The 26,950-nt window shown below is 37.1% G+C and overlaps 1 protein-coding gene across 2 annotated transcripts in view; it reads left to right on the top strand.

Annotated features, from left to right (window-relative positions):
- Dgkb (diacylglycerol kinase beta) overlaps positions 1–26,950 on the top strand; it is a 629,339-nt gene that overhangs the window by 222,512 nt on the left and 379,877 nt on the right. For both annotated transcript variants that reach the window (XM_055624239.1, XM_055624229.1), the window contains 3 exons: positions 2,251–2,336; positions 4,207–4,296; positions 12,856–13,016. In XM_055624239.1, coding sequence (XP_055480214.1) covers positions 2,251–2,336; positions 4,207–4,296; positions 12,856–13,016 — 337 coding nt within the window. The remainder of the gene's footprint in view (positions 1–2,250; positions 2,337–4,206; positions 4,297–12,855; positions 13,017–26,950) is intronic.

The following is a 26,950-nucleotide window of genomic DNA, read 5'->3' as shown; positions in this document are numbered from 1 at the left end:
AAGGAAGATTTTTATTTTTATTAATTACACTTTATTCACTTTGTATCCCCCCATAAGCCCCTCCCTCCTCCCCTCCCGATCCCACCCTCCCTCCCCCTTCTTCACGCATGCCCCTCCCCAAGCCCACTGATAGGGGAGGTCCTCCTCTCCTTCCTTCTGATTTTAGTCTATCAGATCTCATCAATTTATGTTCCTGGCGCTGAGCTCAGCACACACATATGCCAAGAAAATAGTTTTCTCACCGAGCCACTGCTTCAGCCTATAATGATGACATAAAAGCAAATTATTTAATGTTAGAATCCATTCACTCATATCTCATGTGACAACCACCAAACAACATGATTCCACATACAATCCATAAGATTTTCATAAATAAAGAAATTTGTAAAGAATCTCTAACGCCTGCATGCTATATAGATAATTTTTTTCAGAAATGTTTTAAGCTAAAATATTTAAAATAAGATTTAAAAACATGCATATAGTACAGTCTCATTCGTGTTTACAATGAACACAGTCAGGATGAAGAGTTGGTTCAGTTATTCAAGAGCCACTTAAGTACCTGCTGCCCTTTGCGGGGACCAGGTTTGGTTCCTAGAATGCACAGCACACTGTTCACTGTAACAGCAACCCCAGCTATTCTAGCCTCTCAGGCTGTCCACAGACACAGGTTCTCTCCCTCTCTCCGTCTCTCTCTCCTCCCTTCCCCTTTCTAACAAATAAAATTCTAAAGTAAATAAAATATATGCAATGCATAATGGAGCTTTCTAGGTGGTTATTCTTTTTTTTTTTTGTATTTTATATTGTGTACAAAGATGGAATAGTTAACAGGCATTTTCAAATTTCAAACTCATTTCCCTTAAGACTATAGTTTTTCTTTTATAGAGCTTTGGTTAGAACAAGTTTTCTAGCTTGGCTAATAATTAAAAATGTCAAATTATGCTGTCATAGTAAATAATGTAACTAGGATTCATTTCTATGTAAATACATTTACCTCACCAAACTTTTAATTTTACCTTTCAAAAATGTCTTATACTTAAAAATAAAAAAAACCCAAAGTGTAACTCTAGAGTGTGAGAAACACAAAGTTTATAAGTGTTTCTCACACTCTAGGTGGTTATTCTTATACGAACATCAATGGATCAATGTACAGAAAAATTGCTCGGATTGTTCACGCCATATTGTTTCCACTGATGGTGTATGGGATCACCTTCTGCTCTTCTACTCTTTATTTGCTACAAAATAGCAGGTAGGACAGCACACAGCTGGGTGTATTAGATGCCTCTGTGACTTTCTTCGGGCGGGTTGGGTTAATGAGCATACTGCACACAGTGGCAGCCGCAGGCCTGGGCACTTAGCACCTCTTACCTAGCAATTACGCCTCAGCAGTAAATACTGGTCACCTAGTCAAATGAGAAGGTGAAGTCCGGCTTCTGTGTCGGCATACTGAAAGTCAGAAGGGAAGTTCTTTTTTTTTTTTTTTCAAAGTCAGATCAGTCTTATTAAAAAGCTTAACATCACCATGGTACATTAAGAGGCCTATAAACCCAAGAGAATCTACCGGGGGAAATCAGGTAATAGAAGTTATTAAAATGAAATAGAATGTTCAAAAATGGTGCTTTTCTTCATTTCTCTTGAGTCCTTTGCCACTCCCAATCTTTGTTGTTAATTTAATTAATTTTGTTGTTGTTTAATTTAATTTATTTTTTATTTATTATAATTTGTTCACTTTTTTCCATTATTTTTTTATTTTTAATTATACTTTATAAAAGCTAGAACCCTAACTTCAGGGCGAGCAATAAAGAAAGAAAAGTGTTGAATGTATTATATTGACTAATTGGTAATCATGTCTAAATAATTTTCAAAACAATGGCTGATTAACAAAACTTATTAAAGATATTATACAGCATATGCTAGCTGGATTATGTGTGTTTTGATTACATCTGGCAGATGTCAAAATGAATGTTATAATTTAATATTACCTATTTTAATTTGGCTGTTTACAGAAATAAATCGTATTCTTTATAGAACCTAGAATATATCATTTAAATTTTTTTTTTCATTTAAACATTTTAAAGGAGACAGTATGGAAAATATATTTACAGAAATATATTTGAATTATATGTAAGATAACAATGATTATTTAAAATTCTCTTAAGTTAAAAATACAATTTATTACATAAAAAGCTCAGAATTAAAAAAAAATGTTCTTCTAAAATGTAAGTCATGTGTCATGAACTACTTGTTTTTCAGGTTACACTTTTTCCGTGACGTCCCTGACTTCAGAGTGTTAGCGTGCGGAGGAGATGGGACCGTGGGCTGGATTTTGGATTGCATAGGTAAGGAGACCTGGGTTAATGTGGTTTGAATGAGACTAGGAACTTTACCTTCTGCTCCTGTTCTGTCCACCCATAAATCTTCTTGTGTGCTACGTGTCTAGAAGTATCTAGAAGTTGATGAATTCTGGAAATTTTTGTGTTTTCTTTTCTGATGTACCTTTTGCTAGGACTTATTAATAGTTTAAAAGATATAATGAATTGGTATTTGGAATCTAATACATTTTAAACAAATATTTATTTGAAAGTATTTTTAGTCTCTGAATTGAGTCATTTGTTAGGTACAGTCATTTTCAAAATAAGTTCTAATTCAAACAAATTATGTTCTGTCTATATAAATTGACAGAATTTTTTTTTCTTATAAAGAAATGAAGATCAGAACATTCTGTCTTGTTAGGCACTAGAAAACATTTCCAACTGAAAATGTCATAGTGGGAATGCCAGTCATTAGTCCCAGCCTGGGCTCCCCACCCCCAGTTGCCCATGTGCAGCTACACAAAGAAAGTACATGTTGTATCAAGAGTTTTCTTATTGATATAGAAATTCCAGTCCACCAGTAGTTTACGAAAACTGTCAGCGAAAATTCTGATATTGGGACTCTAATAGATATAAAATAGTTATAAATCATTTCTATGAACAAAACTAAAATTCAAGAATTGCAAATATTACCGAGTAAATACATATGTGATTAAACATTTATAGAGTTTTTAAAGTGAAGACAATGGGAGGTTTTGGCTCATTGTATGCCTCAAGTTCGTAGTATTGCATTTGTATCCATAAGTTACTTCATTAACTGATTCACACACATACACACACATAACTATACATATATACAAACACATATACATACATACACAAATATGTATACACATACACATATGAACACACATACACACATAGATACATATATAAACACACACCTATGCATACACAATCCACACATACATGCATGCATTCACATACACGTACACATACACAAACATACACATACATACGCCCGTAAACATGAACATAGAGATAGACACAAGCACACTATGCACACATATACCCACGTACACATAAATACACACACACACACCCTGACTTCATGAACTTAGAAGAGAATGGCAAATAAATATGTATTTGTGAGACTCCATCAAGTTATATGATGATTCAAGTAAAAAAAAAATAGCTGGCAGATCTATAGTTTGGAACCTAAAGTACTGTGTGGTTGATATAAAGGTAAAACTAAATAAATAACTTAGCAAAGGCGTGTGACGTTCTCAGGTCACCGACAGGAGCTCTCTGTTCGTCTGCTTTGAGGTCTTGTAATGCTATGTATGGCAAGCGGTAGACAGTGTTCTCAACAACTCATTCACTTTCAGGATTCAACTGTTCCCACGTAAAAGAAATTGTCCTTGGAGTCGTGAAAGAAATTCGTATAGGAACCAACCTCTGTCCCTGGTGACATATACTTCTATGCTTTATTTACCTGCCTCTGTGAGGATTTTAATAAGGATAGAGCAGAGGCAAACCCACACACACAAAGACACACAGACACACTAACACAGACAAATACACCCTACCCACAAACACACACACACCACAAATATTCATGCATATACACACAAGGCATGATTTCAAATTAACTCAAGATATTTAAAAGGTTTTTCTCCTGTATGGATTATGAAGAATCTATTACTTCCTGAAAAATGATCTAATACCTTAGTTACCACACAGCATAAAAAACAGTGTAATTTGTAATGGCGTGTACAAAATGCAACATTTTTCTGCTTAAAGATACTAGTAAAATTGTTTATTTAATGTAAGTCTTTTTGTTTTCTTGCCAATATTGGTCTGTGTGGGTTAAGAATGGTATTTTCTTTGTCCACAGAAAAGGCCAATGTGGTCAAGCACCCTCCCGTTGCTATACTGCCTCTCGGGACTGGCAATGACCTAGCAAGATGCCTGCGGTGGGGCGGAGGTAAGACGGCAGCAACAGAATTCGTCTGAAATGCAGGACAATGCTTCCCTGTGTAACAGTTACCACGCAGCTACAGTAAAATTAAGAGAGATTTTATGCTTACTAAAAATTTTAAACAATAATCAAAAGTTGGAAGGACAAGTGGAATAAGAAGTCTAAACTGCCTCAAGGGGAGGTGATCAAAGAGCAGGGCAAACAGTTCCTGTCAGAGACAGTCCCTGTTCCCATTACTGTGGAACCCACTTGGACACTGAACTGCCATGGGCTACCTCTGTGTAGGGGTTCCAGGCCATCTCCACAAGTGATCCTTGACTGGAGTATCATTCAAAGAAAATACCCCTGTGCCCAGACTTTTTGGATCTGTTGCTCTCCTTGTGGAGCTCCCGTCCTCTCCAGGTCCTACTATCTCCCACTTTTTTCATAAGATTCCCCACACTCTGCTCAAAGTTTGGCTATGAGTCTCAGCATCTGCCTCTATACCCTGCAGGAAAGAGCCTTTCAGAGGCCCTCTGTGGTAGGCTCCTGTCCTGTTCCCTGTTTTCTCCCTCCTCCGATGTTCATCCTCTTTGCCTTTCTGAATGGGGATTGAGCATCTTAGCCAGAGACCTCCTTCTTGATCAGCTTCCTTAGGTGTACAGATTCCAGTATGTTTATCCAGAGGAAGACAATGCAACCACTACTGATGAGACCTGATAGACTAAGATCAGAGGGAAGGGGAGGAGGGCCTCCCTTATCAGTGGACTGGGGGAAGGGTAGAGGTGGGGAAGAGGAAGGGTAGAAATGGGTGGAATTGGGAGGGAAGGAGGAAGGGAGCTATAGGGGGAATACAAAGTGAATAAACTGTAATTAATAAAATACATAAAGAAAGAAGTCTCAATTGGGTGATGAGCTTTAATTTAAATATCAACTACAGATTTGGTCTGGGAAGGGCAAGTTTTCAAACATCCCTGGTTTGGGCTTTTCTTGCTTAGAAAATAAGACACACATTTAGAACTTTAAGGCAATATTCATATTTTAATTTGCTATTATTATCTTCTACTATAGAAATTAGATAGAGGTTATTACAGCCTAAATCGGAAGCATGTTCAAGGGTTAGGAGTAAACAATGGACAAAAAGATTATTTTCTTTTTTTTTATAAATTTTTCTTTTTTTAAGATTTATTTATTATTTATACAACATTCTGCCTGCATACCAGATCTTACTATAGATGGTTATGAGCCACCATGTGGTTGTTGGGAATTGAACTCGGGACCTTAGGAAGAACAGTGAGTGTTCTTAACCTCTGAGCCATCTCTCCAGCCCAAAAGGTTATTTTCTACACCGACTTTCTGACCAATGTGATGAAAATAAGAAGAAAACTAAAAACAAAACGTAAACACTAATGAGTGACTTTCCCGAGAACGACAACACTAAGTAGCATTGTTTTGAATTTACATTATGTTAACCATTGTGCTGTAGACTTGGTATATAAGAATGAGAATTGGAAGGAAAAACAATAGAAATTCTAATTGCAGATGAAGTCATGTGCAACAGTTAAGACTTCCAGTGAAGAAAAGCCCTTGCTCATGTAGAGGAGAACACTAGTGGGACGATGGTGATGAGATCCCATAAGGTTGGGTGTGGGCTTCACAAGCACAGTGAACAAAGTTCAGGGTCCAAGGACTCTGTGGTAAGGAGCTTCTTATGCGACCAACAGTGAGGTGGTAGATGAATAGGTGTGCACATAGAGACGGTTTTTCAGGGTGGAGCTAAAAGATGTTGATGAGCCCTGATAGTTACCCATGGATTGCCAGGCCACTCTAGATTGTGCTAAAGCAGCAATAATTAAATTCTAAATTGTTTCTGTATCGAAAAACACTTGGAGATTGAAAACAATCTCTAAAGACAGTGTGAATCAGAAACCCTTGGGGAGCTTGTTAAAAATACAATGGTTGACCCTACCCTCAGTGTGCTGAATGGAAATCCCTTGGGATGGGACTCAGGCAGACAATTGTCATTTGGAAAAAAAAAATTCCTAAAGTAACTGATTTACAGCAAAGTTGAGAACTTTTATTGCATGGACATCCATTCAACTGTTATATTTGCTACAAAGAATTGAAAGCTAAATTAAAAACAGCATATATTCTATTTGGAATTTTCAAAATATCATTATAGTAAGAGGACATGGCAGAGATAAAGATATAATCATTACAAGATGTTGTATTCACCAGTTTTCATGTGTTTACTGATTTAAGCGAAGAAATCTACACTGCGACTTACAGTAGGACCATAATCTTCTGCTACATACATTTGATGTTTTAAAAAAAATGTTTTGATATTTAGAAATTCAAAATATTATTTTTTATAATTATCAATTGACTTAAATCTCAAATTGAATAAAGAATCATACATATATACGTATATATGATTGCATGTGTGTGTGTATCAGATTCATAAAAAAACCACATAAAGAAAGTTATTGATGGATGAAATAAGGGTTGCATCACATTCAAAGATCAGACTAGAGACGAATTCTCAATGTGCTTACTATATTCTGGCTCAGTATCCCTCACATCTACAACAAACATTCTCCTCAACCATTAAAAAAAAAAATGGAAATAGAATATTTCTTGAAAATTGGAATTGGACAGATGCCCACTCTCATTCTCAACTTTTTTTTTTGAATTTTATTTTTTTCTTATCAGTTACATTTTATTAACTCTGTATCCCAGCCGTGTAGTAGATGGGAAATAAATAAATTTAGTCTCTAAAAGACTAAATTGTGAGGGCTTATTTGCAAGTGCAAGGATGACTGTTTCTCACAAGATGTATAACACTGAGAATGTTGGTCAACAACTATGAGCATGAGGTTACTCAACAGAATCAGTAGAACACCTAACTGAGGTAGCCAATTTAAAATTATTTAATTTCCATGTTCAGTGTGCATTTTGAGTTATCTGCAAAAAAATCATAGTAATTACTATTTTTCTTAAAATTTGAAAGTAGTTCATTTACATAATAATATGTTCAAATAACAACGGTGAAATATATTGATTTGCAGCCATTTTCTTACCTATGTTTCCACATATTTTAGTTTAAACTAATCTATGATTTGCTAGTGAAAGACTCCACCCAGCAGGGGATCGAAGCAGTTGCTGAGACTCATAGCCAAAATTTGGACAGAACTCAGGGAGCCTTATGGAATAATGGGGGAATAAAAGGACACAGAGGGCACAGGAGCTCCAAAACGAGACCAACAGAGCCAACAAATCTAGGCCCAGGGAGTCCTGCAGAGACTGATGCACCAGCCAAGGACCACATGTGGAGAGGACCTAGACCCCCTGCTCAGATATAGCCCACAGACAGCTCAGTCTCCATGTAGGTACCTGAATAAGAGGAGCAGGGGCTTTTCTCTGACATGGACTCGGCTGCCTGCTCTTTGATCACTTCCCCACTGGCGGAGTGGCCTTGCCAGACCACAGGGGAAGAGGATGCAGGCAGTCTTGATGGGACTTGATGGATTGGGTCAGATAGTAGGGGAGGAGAACTCCCCATTTCCATGAACTAGAAGAAAAGGTTGGGAGGAAAAGAGAGAGAGAGTGGGACTGGAAGGAGATAAGAGAGGAGGCTACAACTGGGATAAAGTGAAAAAAAATATTTAAAAAAATTAATTTATATACAAAATTTAAATGATGTTCATTTACATAATAATCTGTTCAAATAACATCAGTGAACTATGTTGATTTGCAGCCATTTTCTTATGTTTCCACATATTTTAGTTCAAACTATTCTATGGTTTGCTAGTGAATCATTATAAGCATATTGTTAATATTTATACTTTAAAATTATATATTACACAATATATTTTAAGATAGGACACAGTAATTCTAATGTAGTTACTATTCCTTCTAACTGTTGCTCTATCTATTCAATAGTGCTTAGTTTGAAAATCCAGCATGAGATATGAAGGGCACCAACAGTGGAATTTCTAGTGTTGGCGACTGAACATGTTTATCTTAAATGCAATGTATTCTCCTTTAGATATGGTTGTGTTTGAGGATGCCTCTTCCCTTTTCTTTTAAACAAGCGAGTTCTATAGTAACACACATGCTGCTAGATATAAGTACTGGTCGCAGCTGCTGGCACTTTCTTGTTAAACAAATAAATTATTAAGATGGCAAAGGTTGGAGACAGAAACTATTCAAAACGTTTCAACTCAGGCTATCGGTTTTGGAATATTTAACCGTACGTGCATTTGTGCATGTGCTTATTGTATGGTAAAGAAAGACAGAGACTGAGAGATTATTTTACATAGTAATGTTAACTAAAATAGTCTTATTTATTCTTGGAGAATCTAGTACATGTATTTTGGTTATACCCGTCCTCACTGCCACCTTCCATTCTTCCTGAAGACCATCCCAACAATTTCCCCTTTCATCTTTATATACTTTGTGTGGCCCATTGACTTAATTAGTCCAGGCATATGTCTCTGCATTAACCACAACCCACTGCAAAAAGAGGCTTTGCTGACCAAGACGAGAGCAGCACCAAGCTATGGGGATGAATGCAAGTATTTTGAAGACAATTTGACATGTCTGTTTAGCAAAACAGGAATAGTAAGTTTCCTGGGCTGTAACCTTCCCAGTTGTGGTCTTCTGTTGTGTTTATCGTATTAAGCATGAATTCCCTCCTACAGGACAAGCCTCTACTCTATCTAGAAAGCATCTAGCCACCACCATAACAGCACTGATTCTGTATCATGCAAGGCTTGTCGATGCTATAGCATGGGGGGCCCGGGCCTGAGGCACATCACTGAGGTCTTTCCTCCCTCCATCTGCCTTGCAGAGAACTCTCTGGTGCTACGACCCAGAAGAGATGACATTTTCTGTTTCAGTCCAAAATTAATGTCTGTATGTCTAGTAATCCAAAAACTGTGCTGTTTTCAACAATATGTTCTCGCCATCCGTTTATTGATTATGGAGGGCAATTGACAATCTTCAGTAGTGTGCACTGTTTGGGGGACTTCTGAGGCTTCCCTGAACAGTAACTGTGAGGAGATATCCCTCTCCTGGAAATGAGATTTTCATGTCATAAGTCATGTCCTTTAGCATTGTCCACTTAATAATAAAAGATACATATATGTATATATGGTTTCTCTTGGCTTGGCTGTCCTGGACTCACCTCAAACTCAAAGATCTGCCCGGCTCTCCCTCCATGAGCGCTAACATTAAACGCATGTGCCACCACACACACCCGGCTACTACAACTTATTTTAATTTACACACAAACCAGTAGATTTCCATATGCTATTTAACACACACCTAGCTTTGCATAACTGAACATCTACCTTTCCCTCCCTTGTCTTCTTTGCACTGTACTTAAACCTCTAGTGTGATCACCCCTCTTTATTTTTGTGATGTGTTTGACTGAGCCCTCCAATTTTGTGTTTTTAAATGCAATTGTAAGACAGGCTGGTCTCCTCTTCTTTCAGCAATGGCAGGATCAAACAAAACCAGTCCAAAAATACCTGAGTTAAATAACATAGTTAATGAAGTGAACCCAACAATCATGGCACACTTTCCACCCAGTGGCACAGTGCACACTTTTTCTAAGACCACATGGAGCATTCCTGGAGATATTTCTGTTACTATTTGCTTAAAATATTTCAGGAGCTCCAATATTGAGTGTATATATAATATCAGACTTTCCTATTTTACCTTTAATATCCATATTTTTCTCTATATAGTATTCTGACTGAAAATCTTTGACCAACATAAGAAAAAAAATAGTATGTTTCTGTACGGATTCTGGATATACTGTCATTTTGGTTAACTCTCCTCCCAGCCCGTAAGTTTTTCCTTCCCATAACACATCAATGCTTAAACCTTTTTTCCAGCTGTGTCTTCCTCTCTACTTTTTATTTTATTTCACTGGGTAGATGTATTCTCAGGTATTTTATTTTACTAAACTTCTGTTTGTCTGTCTGCCTGTCTCTTCCCCATCTTGTGTATGTGTGCGTGTGTTTGCGTGAGTTCGCACATGAGGATTCACAAGCATACAACCACACATATGTGGAGGTCAGGGGACTACTTTCAGAAACAGATTCTCTCCTTCCTTCTCAGTGTTTTGGAATAATTACAGTTTCCTAATTATTTTTTCTTCTTTGAAGTTCTGGTAGAATTCTGCAGGGAAACCCATCTGGTTTGGGCTTTTTGTGTGTATGGGTAGGGGAGAATTTTTATGGCTATTTCAGCCTCATCATTGTTATTTAATTTCTTCAAATTATTTATTTTATCTTGGTTTAATTTTGGCACGTTGTATGCGTTAAGGAATTTATACATTTCTTTATATAGCCCATTTTAATGGTGTAAAATTGTTTATGGTGTTGCTTTAGAACTTTCTAATTTCACTGGCATCTTTGGTATGTATCCATTTTTTTCTTTTGTTAGTTTTATTAATTTGTAACCTTTCTTGTAGTCATTTGGCTAAGATTTGATCATGTTTTTATCTTTTTAATGAATGACTACTTGATGTAAAGCCATCAATTAGTAGATAGTTTTGTTAGGTACAATGTTCTTGCTTAGCAGTTTCTATCCTCTGTCTCTAAAGGTTTCTGTTGCTTTATCAGCTATTACTCTATAAACCTGCCTTAAAAAGTAACTCCTCCTCACCTTCTACAGCTTTCAAAATCTTTTCTTTGTTCTATATTTTTGGTGTTTTAGTATAAAATGTCATGGGTAGTTTCCTTTCAGTTCTTATTTCATCTATATATCTCTTGTGTGTCTATAGGCATCACTTTCTCTATGTTTAGAAAATGTTCTTTCACTCGAAATATTTTCTATGTCTCTGATATATTATTCTTTTTCCTATTCTATGCAGTAATTTAAAGATTTATAATTTTGTTTTTCTAAAACATTCCCATAATCTGTTTTTTTTTCTTCAAATTAGTCAATGACCTTTACTAAATTATCTGATTGTTATCCCTTGTTAATATTCTCAAATTCTGTTCTTTTCTTTGCAAGCTCTGTGCTTGTGCATCCTATCCTGGGACAGCTCTGGAACAATTTCAGCCCCACCCCACCCTGTTCCTATGAGAGGAATCTGTGTACCTTGACATCTAACCCTGCATCATCCCCGGGCTCTTCCCCACAATATAATTTCCACAATATGTCGTGGAATTTAGGTGTCAAGTACTTTTTCTTGAGTCACCTCCAGGTCTTTCCTTCAGTCCAAATCTTCTGTGGTGTTGGAAGTGCTGGGCCTGAGTGATTTGCCTTGGGACAGGTCTGCTGTCCTTTCTGCATTTGCATGTTCCACACATGTTGACCCCCTTGTACCTCGGACACCTAAGCCTTTCTGCTTCTATGGCTGCTGTAACTTATTTTATGACCTGTGCTCCTGTTCCACTAACTGTGAGTGTGCTCCTGCCCCATGCCTGATCAGCAGTGTCTGCATGTGGCATTCCAAATCCTGAACACTTCAATATGGGTTACCTCCGCTTCTGCCCTGTGCTGAAGCGCTGCCCACATCTCTATGCCTTGCCTTTTGTCAGCTCAAATGTATTAATGTTTTACCATCATCACTTAAGACTCAGATACTAAGGACATTTTCTGCATTATCTCCTTGACTTCTCCTAGCAAATCGGAGATTGGGGAGGTGAGTCAGCTACTCTGGAGAGAGTTTAAGAGTCTTACATAAAAACATGGGTTAGTCTACAGTCCTAACTGGATGGTACACACTCACAGACAAATGTAAGAGAATATAATATCAAGTCAATATTGGAGAGATGCACATTAATCGTCTAGAGCTAATCAATTAAAGCATAGATTTGGCAATAGGCAAGGGAGGTCTGTAGTGATAAAAAAAATAAACTAAGTAACAAATATAATGCAGTGTACTTATTTTAAGAAAGGGTAGTTTTGTGCACAGGGGCATCTGATCCTATATGTTGAGGTGGCTTCCAGAAGAAGTGTCCTCTGAGTTGAAACTATGCTAAAGACATAAAAGCAAGATATCTGGAAAGCAAATGGTGCATGATGAGTAGATAGATTATGAAACTGAGTAAAATATGCTAAAAATGAGCAGTTTATTTTCCTCGAAATTTCTCTTTGTCACTAGAAGGAAACGTGAAGAAAAGGGACAGATGGAAAGTCTAACATGACAACTCAGTTTGTGACTTCAGCAATAAGGTGGAATGTGCCATTTTTTTTTTCTGTAAAAGGATGCTTAGAAAGGAAGTTCAGGACTGAGAATAAAGGTGAATTCCTTTTTACTGCGTTGATGCAAAAATGCAGAAGGATGTGTGTAAGAAACACTGCTGGTGACTGCGTAACCTGAACATTTATACATGGAAGGAAGAAACATGTGTTGCAAATGTTGTTATACAAGGAAGAAACGTGTTGCAAATGAAAACTAGGGATAAAATTTGGTGCAAGTACAAGATTATAGTCAATTCTTAATTTACATCAAAGTTAGCATTAATGTGCATTGATTGGCCTCAGGGTAATTCATATGACACATACAAACGTAACTCCCTTTAGCTGGTGTATATTTTGTCTCACCATAACATCTTTCATTAGGCTATGAAGGTGAAAACCTAATGAAGATCCTAAGAGACATTGAAAGCAGCACAGAAATCATGCTGGACAGGTGGAAGTTTGAAGTCACCCCCAACGACAAGGACGAGAAAGGAGACCCTGTGCCTTACAGCATCATCAACAACTACTTTTCCATTGGCGTGGTAAGGTTTGCCACTAACACTTTTTTTTTAAAACTTGTCTTAAATACTCAATGACACGTCTAATCCATGAAAGTTTACTGATGATAAATAATTCATAGTAACATTTTGTTAAGAAATGCTTTTTTTCTTTCAAAAATTATTTACTTCTATTATTGCATGTGCAGAGCTTCTGCCTGCATGTGTATCTGTGGACCACACGTGTGCCTAGCACCTGTGGAGGGCGGTAGAGGGTGTTGGCAGGAGAGGGTGTCGGAACCCTGGTGTGAACTGCATTTACAGATGTTTGTGAGCCAAACTCCAGGTGATGAAAATTGAACACAGGGCTTCTAGAAGACCATCCAGGGCTCTTGATGGCTGCACCATCTCTTTAACACTAGAAACACCTCTTCTGATGCACAATAATACAGTTCACAAGTGCATTTGAAGGCAGATTATCAGTACCTGATAACTTCCATGATTTAAGGAAAGGAAATATTTCACTTCTGGCTTGCCTGGTTTTGCTACCAAATGAAGATTGGCATGGCTGATAATATAGACAGTTATACACTGTTGAGTTTAAGAAGTTGTTTACATTCACGAAAATACACCAAAAGTGTTTACTCTCACATCTGTGGTTCAAATGCTATAACTAATGAAGAATCTATGGAATGGCTGCTTCTTCCTTCAAGTTGTTAACATTTCAAATGAGTTAGTTCATTTCTCCCAAAGTTCTATGCATAAGAAAATTAGTGTTCGTTAATAATTATTTGAGATAGAATCCTTAAAAATATTCATATTATATAATATATTCACATTAGACACAGCCAATAATTAAAAAGATTGAAAGAAGTTGTTGACAGTATTACCTCTTATTCATTTAATTCCACTCCACATAAGTATTTCTTTGGTATATGCACTAACACTTTATAGAAAATGTTGGTTTATTTTCTGAAGTTAATTGCCAAACTAGAATAAAAATACCTTGATTGAATTTTTCCTCACAATGTCTATTCATTTACCTCTACAATGTTGTTTCTATTACATATATAAATTACATACATATGTATGATTACATATTTAAAAGTTGAGAGGTTGATATTAATAACAGACAGCTTTTAAATGCTACTAATACTAAGCATATTGTTATTACTGAAAAGAAAAATATAATAGCTTTATCTTATTTAGAAGGCCTTCTGTTATAGTCTGGTGAGAAATACAAATTTTAGGAAGTTTTTGTTTGATAATTCATGCATATTAAAGCTCGGTCTTTAGAAGAACATCACTTCATGATTTAAAAACATCTTTTCTGAATGTATATTTTATCAACTACATCAGAACTGCAGTGCTAAGTAGTTGATCCTTCCTCCCCCCCCAAAAAAAACTATAACAGAGCCTCTACCACATCTTGTGTTTATGCTTCACCAACACTTCAGAAGAAAGACATTGCCGTTGGCATCATCTTCTGCCCCAGAAGCTCAGCACAACTAGCATAAGTTATATTCATGCACTTCTTCTTTGTATTGCTAGGTAGCCCACTCTAAGCATGTATGGCAAATTGTTGTTCTCTCAAGTCAACTGATGTAGTACATTTTGATGCTTCTAGTGTGAAAATTATAAAGAATGACAGCTTTTCAATCTGTGTAGATCTTGAAAACTATTGGCATCTGTCTTTGTATACAGTGGAATATTGTGTTTCATGAAAATGTTTGTATGTATGTATATACTTTGACCATAACCCTCCTGTTCCCCACTTTCCCTTCTTGCACATCTTCCTTCCCAGATATGCTTCCACTTTCATTAACATATGACATTTTCCGTTTCTGTGAAAATGCTGGGACCCACCCACGCTTGATACACATGAGAGAAGACGGTCAGTACTTGTCTCCCACAGTCTGAGTTATTTACTCAATGTGAAGGTCCCCAGTTGTATACATTTTCCTTGAAATGGCATGATTTCATATCCTTTATGGCAGAATAAAACATACTTGTATATACATACCACATTTCCTTTATCCATTGATCAGCAGTCAGAATCCTAAGCTTATCTTAATCCTGTATCACTCATGAGGGCAACACTACTTCCATGTGGATGTGGCTGGCAAGTCCTGCTGTCCTCTTGAATGGAATCCACCCCAACCCCAGCCTTAGACCACATCTATAGTATTTTGTATATCTTGGTGGCTGAAGCTGCAAAAAACATTTTTCTAGGCATTTATGTTTCAGCAGATAACCCTCTTTGTGGTGTTCTCAATTCAAGCTATTTGTTATCACATAAATTTGAGGTTTCAGAGGTTTTAGAAGTTTTGTTTAAATGTTTTTCTAAACGAGTAACACACTTTCTTTTTGTTCTCCTTTTTTATTTTGTTTCTTTAATATTAGTTACAGTTTGTTAACTTTGTATCCCTGCTGTATCCTGGTCCCTCTTTTCCTCCCAATCCCACCCTCCCTCCATCATCTCCTCCCTGCCCCTTTCCAAGTCCACTGATAGGGGAGGACCTCCTCCCCTTTCATCTGATACTGGTTTATCAGGTATCTTCAGGACTGGCTGCAAAGTCCCCCTCTGTGGCCAAGCAGGGCTGCTCCTCGCTCGGGGGGAGGGGGATGTCAAAGATGCCGCCATTGAGTTCATGTCAGAAACAGTCCCTGTTCCCCTTACTAGGGTACCCACTTGGATACTGAGGTACCATGGGCTACATCCATGCAGGGGTTCTAGGTTATATCCATACATGGTCCTTGTTTGGAGAAACAGTCTCATAGAAGACCCCTGTGCCTAAATATATTTGGTCCTTGTGAAGCTCCTGTCCTCTCCCGGTCATATTAATTACCCCCCCCCATACACTTTTTTTTTTTTATGATTCCCTGCCCTCTGCCAGAGGTTTGGTTATGAGTCTTAATATCTGCTTTGATACACTACTAGGTAGAGTCTTTCAGAGGCCCTCTGTGGTAGGCTCCTGTCCTGTTACTTGTTTGCTCCTAAGTCTTTTTTGTTTTTTCCAGTTATTATTTTTTTATTGTTTATTAATTACACTTTAGTCACTTTGTATCTCCCTTGTGGTTCCCTCCCTTCTCCCTTCCCAACCCCTCCCTTCCTCCACCCTCTGCATGCATGCCCCTCCCCAAGTCTGCTGATAGGGGAGGTCTTCCTCTCCTTCCTTCTGATCCTAGACTATCAGATCTCATTAGGAGTGGCTGCAGTGTCTTCTTCTGTGGCCTGGTAATGCTGCTTCCCCCTCAGGGGAAGGTAATTAAAGAGCAGGCTAATCCGTTCATGTCAGAGACAGTCCCTGTTCCTATTACAATGGAATCCACTTGGATACTGAACTGCCATGGGCTACATCTGTGCAGGAGTCTTAGGTTATCTGCATGCATAATCCTTGGTTGGAGTATCAGTCTCAGGAAAGACCCCTGTGCTCAGATTTTTTGGTTCTGTTGCTCTCCTTGTGGAGTTCCTGTCCTCTCCAGATCTTACTGTTTCCCACTTTTTTTCCTAAGATTCCCTGCACTCTGCCCAAAGTTTGCCCATAAGTCTCAGCATCTGCATTGATAGTCTGCAGGGCAGAGCCTTTCAGAGTCCTCTGTGTCAGGCTCCTGACTTTTTCCCTCTTTTCTCTTTCTTCTGATGTCCATCCTCTTTGCCTTCCTGGATAGGAATAAACCTACGAAAATCTGTACACATAAAGAAACTAATCAAGAGGGAGGACTCTTGCTAAAATGCTCAATTCCTACCCATTTGTCTTTTTAAGTGAGGATTGATCATCTTACCCTGGGTCCTCTTTCTTGTTTATCTTCTTTAGATGTATAGTTTTCAGTATGTTTATTCTCTTATAGGTCTGTATAAGTGAGTATATACTGTGTGCCTTTCTGCTTTTGGGATACCTCACTCAGGATGATCATTTCTAGGTCCCACCATTTGCTTGCAAATTTCATGATTTACTAGTTTTTAATTGCTGAGTAGTATTCCATTGTGTAAAAGTACCACATTTTCTATATCTATTACTCAACTGAGGAACATCTGGTTGTTTCCAGCTTCTGGCTATTATGAATAAAGCTGCTACAAACATGGTTGAGCAAATGTCCTTGTTGTGTACTTGAGTATCTTTTGGATATATGCCTAGGAGTGGTATATCTGGATCTTGAAGAGTTACTATTCCTAATTGTCTGAGATAGTGACAGATTACTTTCCAAAGTGGATGTACAAGTTTGCATTCCCAGCAGCAGTGGAGGAGGGTTCCCCTTTCTCCACAACCTCTCCAGCATGTGTTGTCACTTGAGTTTTTCATCTTAGCCATTCTGGTGGGTGTGAGGTAAAATCTAAGGGTCATTTTGACTTGCATCTCTCTGATGGCTAAGGACGTTGAGCATTTCTTTAAGTGTAACACATTTTCATATTCTGTCTCTAGTTCTCTGAAAATCTAGAAATTGTATACATACTATGTTGATAACTCTGAATTGTCTTTCTTCCCGTAGTCCTTTGTTTTTTTTTTTTTTTTTGTTTTGTTTTGTTTTGTTTTAGTGTCTTCCTTGTGAAAATTTCCTCCCTTGTACTATGGATGCATGCTTACTTTAGATTTAATTTTGTCTTTGTTTTCATAGATAGCAGGTGTCAACATGGTTGTCAATGTTGTGCTTAGACCTCTATTCTGTTTAGCATTGTTTGTGGATGAGTGCATATGTCTGTGTATGTGTGTGTGTGTGTGTGTGTGTGTGTGACATTAAAACTGTAGACACTTATATCATCTTTGGATATTATATTCTGATTTCCTTGTTTCCTCTGTTGCTGTATATCCACAGGCTCCACATAAAACTCATACTGATGATTAATACATTCAGCAAAGTAGCAGAAAACAAAATTAACACATAAAAATCAGTAACACTCCTAAACACCAACAAATATTAACCCCCCCAAAAAAAGTCAGGGAAGTAATCGCATTCAAAATAGCATCAAATATGCTTATAGAAATACATTTTTTCATTAATTACATTTTATTTGCTTTGCATCCCAGAAATAAGCCTAACTAGGGAGTGAAAGACTTGTATAATAAAAACTTTAAGACGCAGAAAAACAAACTAAAGAAGATAGTAGAGGACAGAAAAGCCATTCAAGCTCATGGTTGGTTGGATTAATGTTATGAAATAGCTAGTCTACCAAAAGCAATCTGTAGATTAAATTCATTCACTGAAATTGAAAAATAATTAATCTAGGAATTAAGTTCATATATATATATATATATATGCACTAAAATTTTAAAAGTTTAAAATCAATAGATTAACATGAAAATAAAAATTTAAGAATAAATTCAGTCAAATATTAAAATATGCTAAAAATTAACACACATAAGGGAGAAACAATTTTAAATTTTAAAGTTCAAAATACCAAGTAAGGTTTGTTGTTGCTGCCTTGTTGGATTGATTTGGTTTTTGAAACAAGTTTTTTTTTTTTTCTGTATATCCTGTTCTGTCTTTGAAAACGGGTTCCTCCTGCTTCTGCATCCTCACTGCTGTCTTTAAAGACATACTTCTTTTTATTTTCGTGAACTCACTGTCTATTCTTCGATAATTATATACATATATATATATTACATATATATTTCTTTGAATATATATATATATATCCTACCAAAATCACTAGTTAAAATACATATATATGTATATATACATACATATATATATGTGTATATATATACATATATATGTATATACATACATATATATGTATATATACATACATATATACATATACATATATACATACATACATATATATATACATACATATATATGTATATATATACATATATATGTATGTATATATATCCTACCAAAATCACTAGTTAATATACAAGTGAGAGAATCAAATAAACAAGGGGGAGTTAATATGACCTGGAGAGGACAGGGAACTCCACAAGGACCAAATATATCAAATATATTTGGGCACAGGGGTCTTTTATGAGACTGTTTCTCCAACCAAGGACCATGTATGGATATAACTTAGAACCTGTGCTCTGATGTAGCCCATGGCAGCTCAGTATCCAAGTGTGTTCCCTAGTAAGGGGAACAGGGACTATTTCTAACATAAACTCAATGGCAGCATCTTTGACCCCCCCCCCCGAAGGAGGAGCAGCCCTGCTTGGCCACAGAGGGGGACTTTGCAGCCAGTCCTGAAGATACCTGATAAACCAGTATCAGATGAAGGGGGAGGAGGTCCTCCCCTATCAGTGGACTTGGAAAGGGGCAGGGAGGAGATGATGGAGGGAGGGTGAGATTGGGAGGGAAAGAGGGACCAGGATACAGCAGGGATACAAAGTTAACAAACTGTAACTAATATTAAAAAAATAATAAAAATAAATTAAAAATAAATTGTAAAATTCAGAATATACATTAGAAATTATGCCACACACAGAAATATGAAATATAAATGTCTATTCATTATCAACCAGTATCACAAAAAACTCTGCATAAAGTTGAGGCAGTGGATAAACTGCTAGAAACATAGAGACAACAAGACTTAATAATAAAAAAAATGTCTGAACTGATCTAAAATTAGTGTGGAAACTGTATCAATAACTAAAATGTACTCAACAACAAAAGATGAAGACCAAATCCCCGCATTGCAAAATCTGTTAAATATTTAAACTATGACACACATCAAAGTCTTCCAATTCTTTAAAAAATTTTTTTTCTTTTACATCCCAACCACAGTTTCCCCAACTTCCACTTCTGCCAGCTCTTGGTATCTTCCATCTCTTCCAGATCTACTCTCTCCTGTTTCCTCTAAGAAAAGAGCAGGTATCCAACAGATGATAGCCAGATGAGCCAAAGCAAGATACAATATGACAAGGGGAAATCCATCATGTCATATTGAGGCTGTATAAGGCAACCAAAAAGGAGGAAAGGGGTCTCAAGATCAGGCAAAAGTCAGAGATAAACCTACTTTCACATTAGAAGTCTCACAAAAATACCAAGCTAATAACCATAAAATATATGCAAACACCTGGTGCAGCCCCATGCATGTCCAATTCTTGCTGCTTCAGTCTGTATGAGAGCGTATTAGCCCTGCTGACTTGATTCAGTGGGTCATTTTCTCCTCCTGTCCTCCATCCTTTTTGATTCCTTCTGTGGGATTCCCCACCTGAGGGGAGGGACCTGATGGAAACCTCCAGTTTATACTCTCTCTGTATAATGCCTGGCTGTGGGTCTCTGCACTCACTCCCATCTGATGCCAAAAGAAGCCTCTCTGATGACAAATAGACAAGATTCTGATCTATGAGTATAGCAGAATATCACTAAGAATCCTTTTATTTGTGTGTGTGTGTGTGTGTGTGTGCGTGTGTGTTGGTTATTGTTTGTTTGTTTGGTAGGTAGGTTGGTTGGTTGGCTGGTTATTTGTTTTGTTTGCTTTTGTTTTTGCCAGTAATGTTTGGTTCCCCTCTAGTTTTTAGGCTACCAAATATATGGTTTCTGTCCATCCAGGCAGTGTAGGGCATGGGCTCCCTCTCATAGCGTGGGCTGCAAGTAAATCCAGATGTTGGTTGACCACTTGCACTTGTTCTGTGCCATCATTACCCAGGCACACCGTGCAGGGAGAACATTGTAGGTGGAGGGTTTGTGGCTCGGTAGGTGTCCAGATTTATCTTTCTGTAGCCTGCAGAGTACCTGTTAGCTTCAAAAAGACCAGAATGTAGGGTTGGACTAGAAGCCTGCATGAGCTCAACCTCTCTACCTTCAAATGAGCTGAATGGGCGATGTCCTCTGCAATGGTACACTGCTCTCATTTTTCAGAAGGAAACTTTCTAGTTCAGTATCGGCCTGGGTTGTTTAGGGATCTCCACCAGAGCCCCTTGGCCACCAGTTCAACTGAATGTAACCCAGTACCACCAGAGGAGGGGATACTTCCAAATTTATCTTACAAGGTCAGCATCACCTTAAGAACAAAGCCAGACAAAGACAACACAATAAAAGCAAATCTCAAACCAATGTCACTGATAAGTATGATACTAAGAACCTCAAGAACGTGCTGGCAGATAGGATCCAGGGGCACAATTATGAGCATAATTTACCACAAGCAATTGCATCTTATCCTAGGACTATAAAGATCTTTCAGCATATGAAAAATCCATAGCTGCAGTATCCACAATGAGAAAATAAAGAAGCAAAATCATGGGATCATCTCATAAGACTTAGAAATGTCTCAAAAACTCAATAGAATTTAATGATAAATATTCAGGAACACAGTGAACTGATTTTTTCAGCAAGTTGCCAAAAGAACAGACAACGTGAATGACAATTTTGTTTAGCAAATCATGATAGAAAAACTCAATATCCACATCCAGGAGAAAAGAACTGTAGACTTTTTAACACCATACACAGAATATAATGAGTTAACTCTGAAGAGGTGAAACTGTAGAACTCCCAGAAGAAAACTCTTAAAAACAGGAAACGTTAATTGACAGGAGTTTGGCAGTAACTTTCTGAATATAACATCAAAAGCATAGGTGGCAAAATAAAAAATAAGCAAGACTGAATCAAAGTATAAATCTTCTGCCTGTCACAAGATGTAATGATGGAGTGGGAAGACAGCCTGTGCAACAGAGGAAAAGGTTTGAAAGCCATGTAAGTGAAGAGTAATTTGTCTGCAAGGAAAATAAAAATACAGACACTAAATAGCAGGGAAATAACAATACAATTATTAAATGGACAGGGGCCTTGTAGTATCATTTCTCTAAAGAAAATATTCCAAAGAAAAGTACCACAGAGGGCTTCTGAAAGACTACCTATCAGGGACCAAAGCAGTTGCTGGGACTCATAGCCAAACTTTGGGCAGAGCTCAGAGAGCCTTATAGGAAGAATGGGTGGATAAAAGGACCCGGAGAAGATAGGAGGTCCACAAGGAGACCAACAGAGCAAAAGAAACCTGGGCCCAGGGGTCTTTGCAGAGACTGATACCCCAACCAAGGACGATCCATGGAGAGGACCTAGAACCCCTGCTCAGATGTAGCCCATGGCAGCTCAGTTTCCAGTTGAGTGTCCTAGTAAGGGGAGCAGGGACTGTCTTTGACTTGGACTCAGTGGCTGGCTCTTTAAACACCACCCGATGTGTTTTGGAGGGTGGGGGGAGAGGGCTGAAGGGAGGAGCAGCCTTGTCAGGCTACAGAGAAAGACAGTGCAGCCATCCCTGATGAGACCTGATAGGCTAGGATCAAGGGAAGAGGAGGAGGACCTCCCCTATCAGTGGACTTGGGGAGGGGCATAGCGGGTAAACAGAGAGGGAAGAAGGATGGTACAGGGGAGGAGATGATGAATGGGGCTACAGCTGCGATACAAGTGAATAAATTTTCATAAATAATAAATAAATTTGAAAAAAGAAAAGTATATGAAAACACACTGGATATCATTACTTACCTGTGAAATATTAATCAAAATTACAATAACATATCATTATATTCCCGTTAGGGTGGGTATTTTACACACTTGTGGAAAACTAATATAAACAGTATATGGGGAAACTGAGTCTTGTACAAAACTGCGTGTGTACCAGTGTCTCCATTGCCCACCCACAATCTCTCCAGCCCCAAATCAAAGTGTTGAGAAAATACTGGCACATTTTCATTCATTGCAGTAGGTTTCAATTGTTAACAAGGAGAAATTACATTAATTTTCTAAAATTTAAATGTTATTGAACAACATGAGTTGAAATGACATTAATGATATAAAAAAGTAACAATGTCATTTGATAAATCAGTATATAATTAGTTATACTAAATTAAAATCAAATTATATAAGCCTTTAACAGTAAATATATATATATATATATATGCAATACAATGTATAACAAGATATACCAATATTTTGTATTTGCTCACCATTATTATGTATTTGGCAAGGTGAAGTCAGCCAGTCCCATAAGAATAAATATTGCAAGATAAAAATCACAAAAGAAATAGAAAACTGCCAAACTTAAGATTTGAAGAAGTGGAATGGTGGTTACCAATGTTTTAAGGAGATAATTTGAGGATTTATTAATTAATAAGCATAAAGTTTTAACCAAGTATTATGAAGAGATCTGCTATAAAGGTAGCCACAGTGATAATGCACACTTATGTAAATAAATTTAATGACTAGTTCATAGATAATATTTTCTTATAATAATTACTTTTTAAATTTTTTCTTTATTATTATTAATTACAGTTTATTCACTTTGTATCCAGGCTGTAGCACCCTCCCTTTTCTCCAGTACCATCCTCCCTCCCTCTTCTCCCCATATGTCCCTCCCCTAGTCCACTGATAGAGGAATTCCTCCTCCCCTATTATCTGACCCTAGCCTATCAGGTCTCATTAGGACTGGTTGGATCCTCTTTCTCCATGGCCTAGTTAGGCCACCTCACTAGGGGGAAGTGATCAAAGAGCAGGGAAATGAGTTTATGCCAGAAATTGCCCCTGTTCCCCTTATGAGGCAACCACATGGAGACTGAGCTGGCCATGGGCTAAATCTGAGCAGAGGGTCTAGGTCCTCTCCATGTATGGTTCTTGGTTGATTCATCAGTCTCTGAAGAACCCCCTGGGCTTGGAGTTTTTGGCTTTGTTGGTCTCCTTGTAGAGCTCATGTCTCCTCCAGTTATTTTTAAAAAGAAGTATAGAAAGGTAGGAACAGAGAGAAGTGAGAAGGCAGATAGAAGATGAGACTGAGGAAAAAAGAATGAAAAATAAAAGAATTTAAAGAATCACAAGTCAAAATTAAGGACCTCTGGGGTCAAGTGCTATGCTAAACTTTTCTAAATAGGGTTTAGAAAAGTTAACCCTTCCTGAGTAAAATGGAGCCCAGGGTGTCTATTAGTTGAGGTTCTGGCATTATGTTAATGCAGCAGTTACAGGTAGCCTGAGTACACATTCAGATCCTAAGAAGCAGGCCTGAAGTGCAACAAAGAAGAGCAATGTAAAAGCACAAATGTCTGTGGAACTTAGAGAAGAAATCACACCAAACCTGAGCTAGAGTTCAGCTAGAGTTCTCTAGCTCTCTGTTTACTCTTATCCTCCATGTGAATATATATATATATGCATATATATGAGGGTGTATGCTGTGTGTGTAATTTGAACAATGAAGAATCTACAAAAAAAAAAAACCTTAGAAATGTTTAAAGCAAGCACATAAAAGATAAAACTATAATATAGCTCTTAGAATAAATAAAGGAAACAAAAATGACTCAATATTTCACTAGAATTATTTTTAAAATTCATTCATATCATGGTAATATGTACATAGGAATTCTAAAACATAGTATCTCTGAGCACAGTGACAAAAACGGAATTAAAAACACTCCTAACTATTGAGAAATATAAGGATTTTAAGTAAACACTTTCCTTTATTTTATATTCTTCTCTCATAAAATAAACCCTGAACCCCTCCCTCCACTACTCTCAGTACCCTCCCTTCATCCTCCCTCCCCCCCCCCAGATCCACTGCTCTTCCTGCTCCCTTCAGGAAAGAGTAGGCCTGCCAGAGATCCCAACCAAGCACAGCACAGCGAGATGCAGTACGACTAGGCACAAACCTTCCTTCCTATCGAGGCTGGACGAGGCAACCAAGTGGGAGGGAGTTCCAGTTTACTTCCATAGCTAGCAAAATTCATCATCTGAAATATAACTACCTCTAAAATAAACTCATCCGTGGATGTAAACGGAAAAGGTACAAATAAGTAAATCAGCAAAGCCAGCAATCCAAGGCCCCAAGGCCCTACGATAAATTCCCCAGCATCGCAGGAGAAAAGCATCAAAGCCACAAGCACAGTTATTGATGGTTTGTTTTAGTACAGTGAAGATGAAATAGAATTGTCATAGCTATTTAATCTGAAGAGAAGTGGTGGTTGTTAACTTTTATTATTAAAAATTATTGGAATAAATTCATGTAAAACATGTTATATCACATGCAAATCTGCTGCTAGCATACCTTCATTAACAGATTGTGGCAGCATTCCAAGTACAATGAAAAAGAATGAAATAATTTTTCAACCATTGTTTTAGTCAAAACTGTTAGAAAGTTAATTTAGTCATGAGAAATTTAAATATTGTACATGTATTGAAAAGAAAAAGGACATGTTATTGTTATTTTAAGGTGGTAGGCGGATATAGTAAACTACGTTCCAATTAAGAGTAAACCTAGAAAGCAAGATATGATAATGACTATTGATCAGGTACTTTTCTTTAGAAAATATAACTTTTGTATTACCATTTATTGTATTTATTATACAATTAGTAAACAATAAAAACAAAACTATAAAAAAAAACATGTCTTACTTTTAATAAGAAAGGTAGCCTGGGTTAATGAGGAAGAACAGTGTAAAGTTTTTTTTTTTTAAGTGCTTAATAATGATAATATATATCTTGTTTTATGAAAGATTTAATGTTATCACAAAACTCAGTGTTCCAGCAAAGTTAATTTACACATTTGGATCATAGCTACTGAGAACTGTAATGGGATTAGTGGTCCTTTTAATTAACTGTAGTTTGTAATTGGATGAATGCCATTGTCATTTTCTGTAATAATGTACCCACAACGGTCAATGTCCTTGTCACATGCTAAATACTCCTAAGTAACTGTAGCTATTACACTGTGATAAAAACTAGATAAATAGAACCTAGTAGAAAATGAAACTAAATAATGAATCTACCAATGCATAAAGAATATGATATTTAGCATATGCTAAAATTCCAAATCACTAGATAAGAGGAAGGAAACAATAGATGATGGGACAGAACTATTTACTCATTTGAAATAAAATAAATGTGTATTTCATCTTCTTGTTTATGTGTAATATACCTCAAGTCTGTATCTACTTCATCTTCCTGTTCATATGTGATATCCATCAGGTATATAGCTGTCACTTATGTAGGAGAAATTTGTGTGCAGGAAGGAGAATGTCTCAAATGTTTAAAGGGGAAATAAATAATCTTTTTCATTATTTTCCTCATTAAAAATGTGTTTTGAAAACATTTATAAGTAATTGTCTCAAAATATTTCCAGTGATTAGTAAATATGAGATTAAGTAGAGAAAACTTACGGACCTCCATGATCAGAAAGGTCCTGGCCAGGTGGCTGTTGGGTGGAGGGCACCTGTTGCTCTTACGAAGAATAAAGGTTCAGTTCCAGTACCTACATAGTAGCTCACAGCTCCAGCTCTGAGGCATTTCTCACCCTCTTCAAACCTCAGTGCGTGTACATGGCACACACCCATACCTGCAGCCAAGGCCCTCACACACAGAAAGTAAAATAGAGTGAAGAAATCTTTTAAAACTCCCCTACCCCCAAAATGAGAATTCCACAGCAGGTGTCATGACCTGTACCTGTAATTCCAGTACTCACAGCAGTGGTTTGGTGTCATAACAAGCTCCTGGCCAGGCTCTGCTAAGATTAAGGTTAACTCAAAATATAAACAACAAAGTGATAAGGAGATGAAGGATCCAAGGCAGCAGTTTTCAACCTGTGGGAGTCACAAGTCAGCTATCCTGAATATCTGATATCTACAATAAGATTCAGAACAGTAGCTAAATGAGAGTTATGAAGTAGCGACAAAAATAATTTTATAGTTGGAGGACAGCACAACATGAGGAACTGTACTAAAGGGTCACAGTACTAGGAAGGTTGAAAACCACAGGTCTAATGGAAATATAGGCCAAAACTGAGAAAAGGAAAAGTAGTTATAAGGAACAGTTGAAAATGGTTTTAACAGTGCAATGCAGTGTTATGCAACGAGTTACCATAGCGTGTCCTTCAGATTTTGAAAATTAAAAAGATTAATCATATATTTCTATGATTAAATGTGGGTACCTTTATATTGTGTGGTAAGCCTATAAATTAAAATAATTATGGAAAATAATTTAATAATATCTGTTAAATCTTAAAAATGTGAATATTTTCTAAGCCATTATTCTTATTTCTCAAATTCTGAACCACAGGAGAAAAA

Source organism: Psammomys obesus, unplaced genomic scaffold (genome assembly GCF_907164565.1).
Source record: "Psammomys obesus unplaced genomic scaffold, mPsaObe1.curated_primary_1811, whole genome shotgun sequence".
Lineage (NCBI taxonomy): Eukaryota > Metazoa > Chordata > Mammalia > Rodentia > Muridae > Psammomys > Psammomys obesus.
This window is presented reverse-complemented; position numbering and strand designations above follow the sequence as displayed.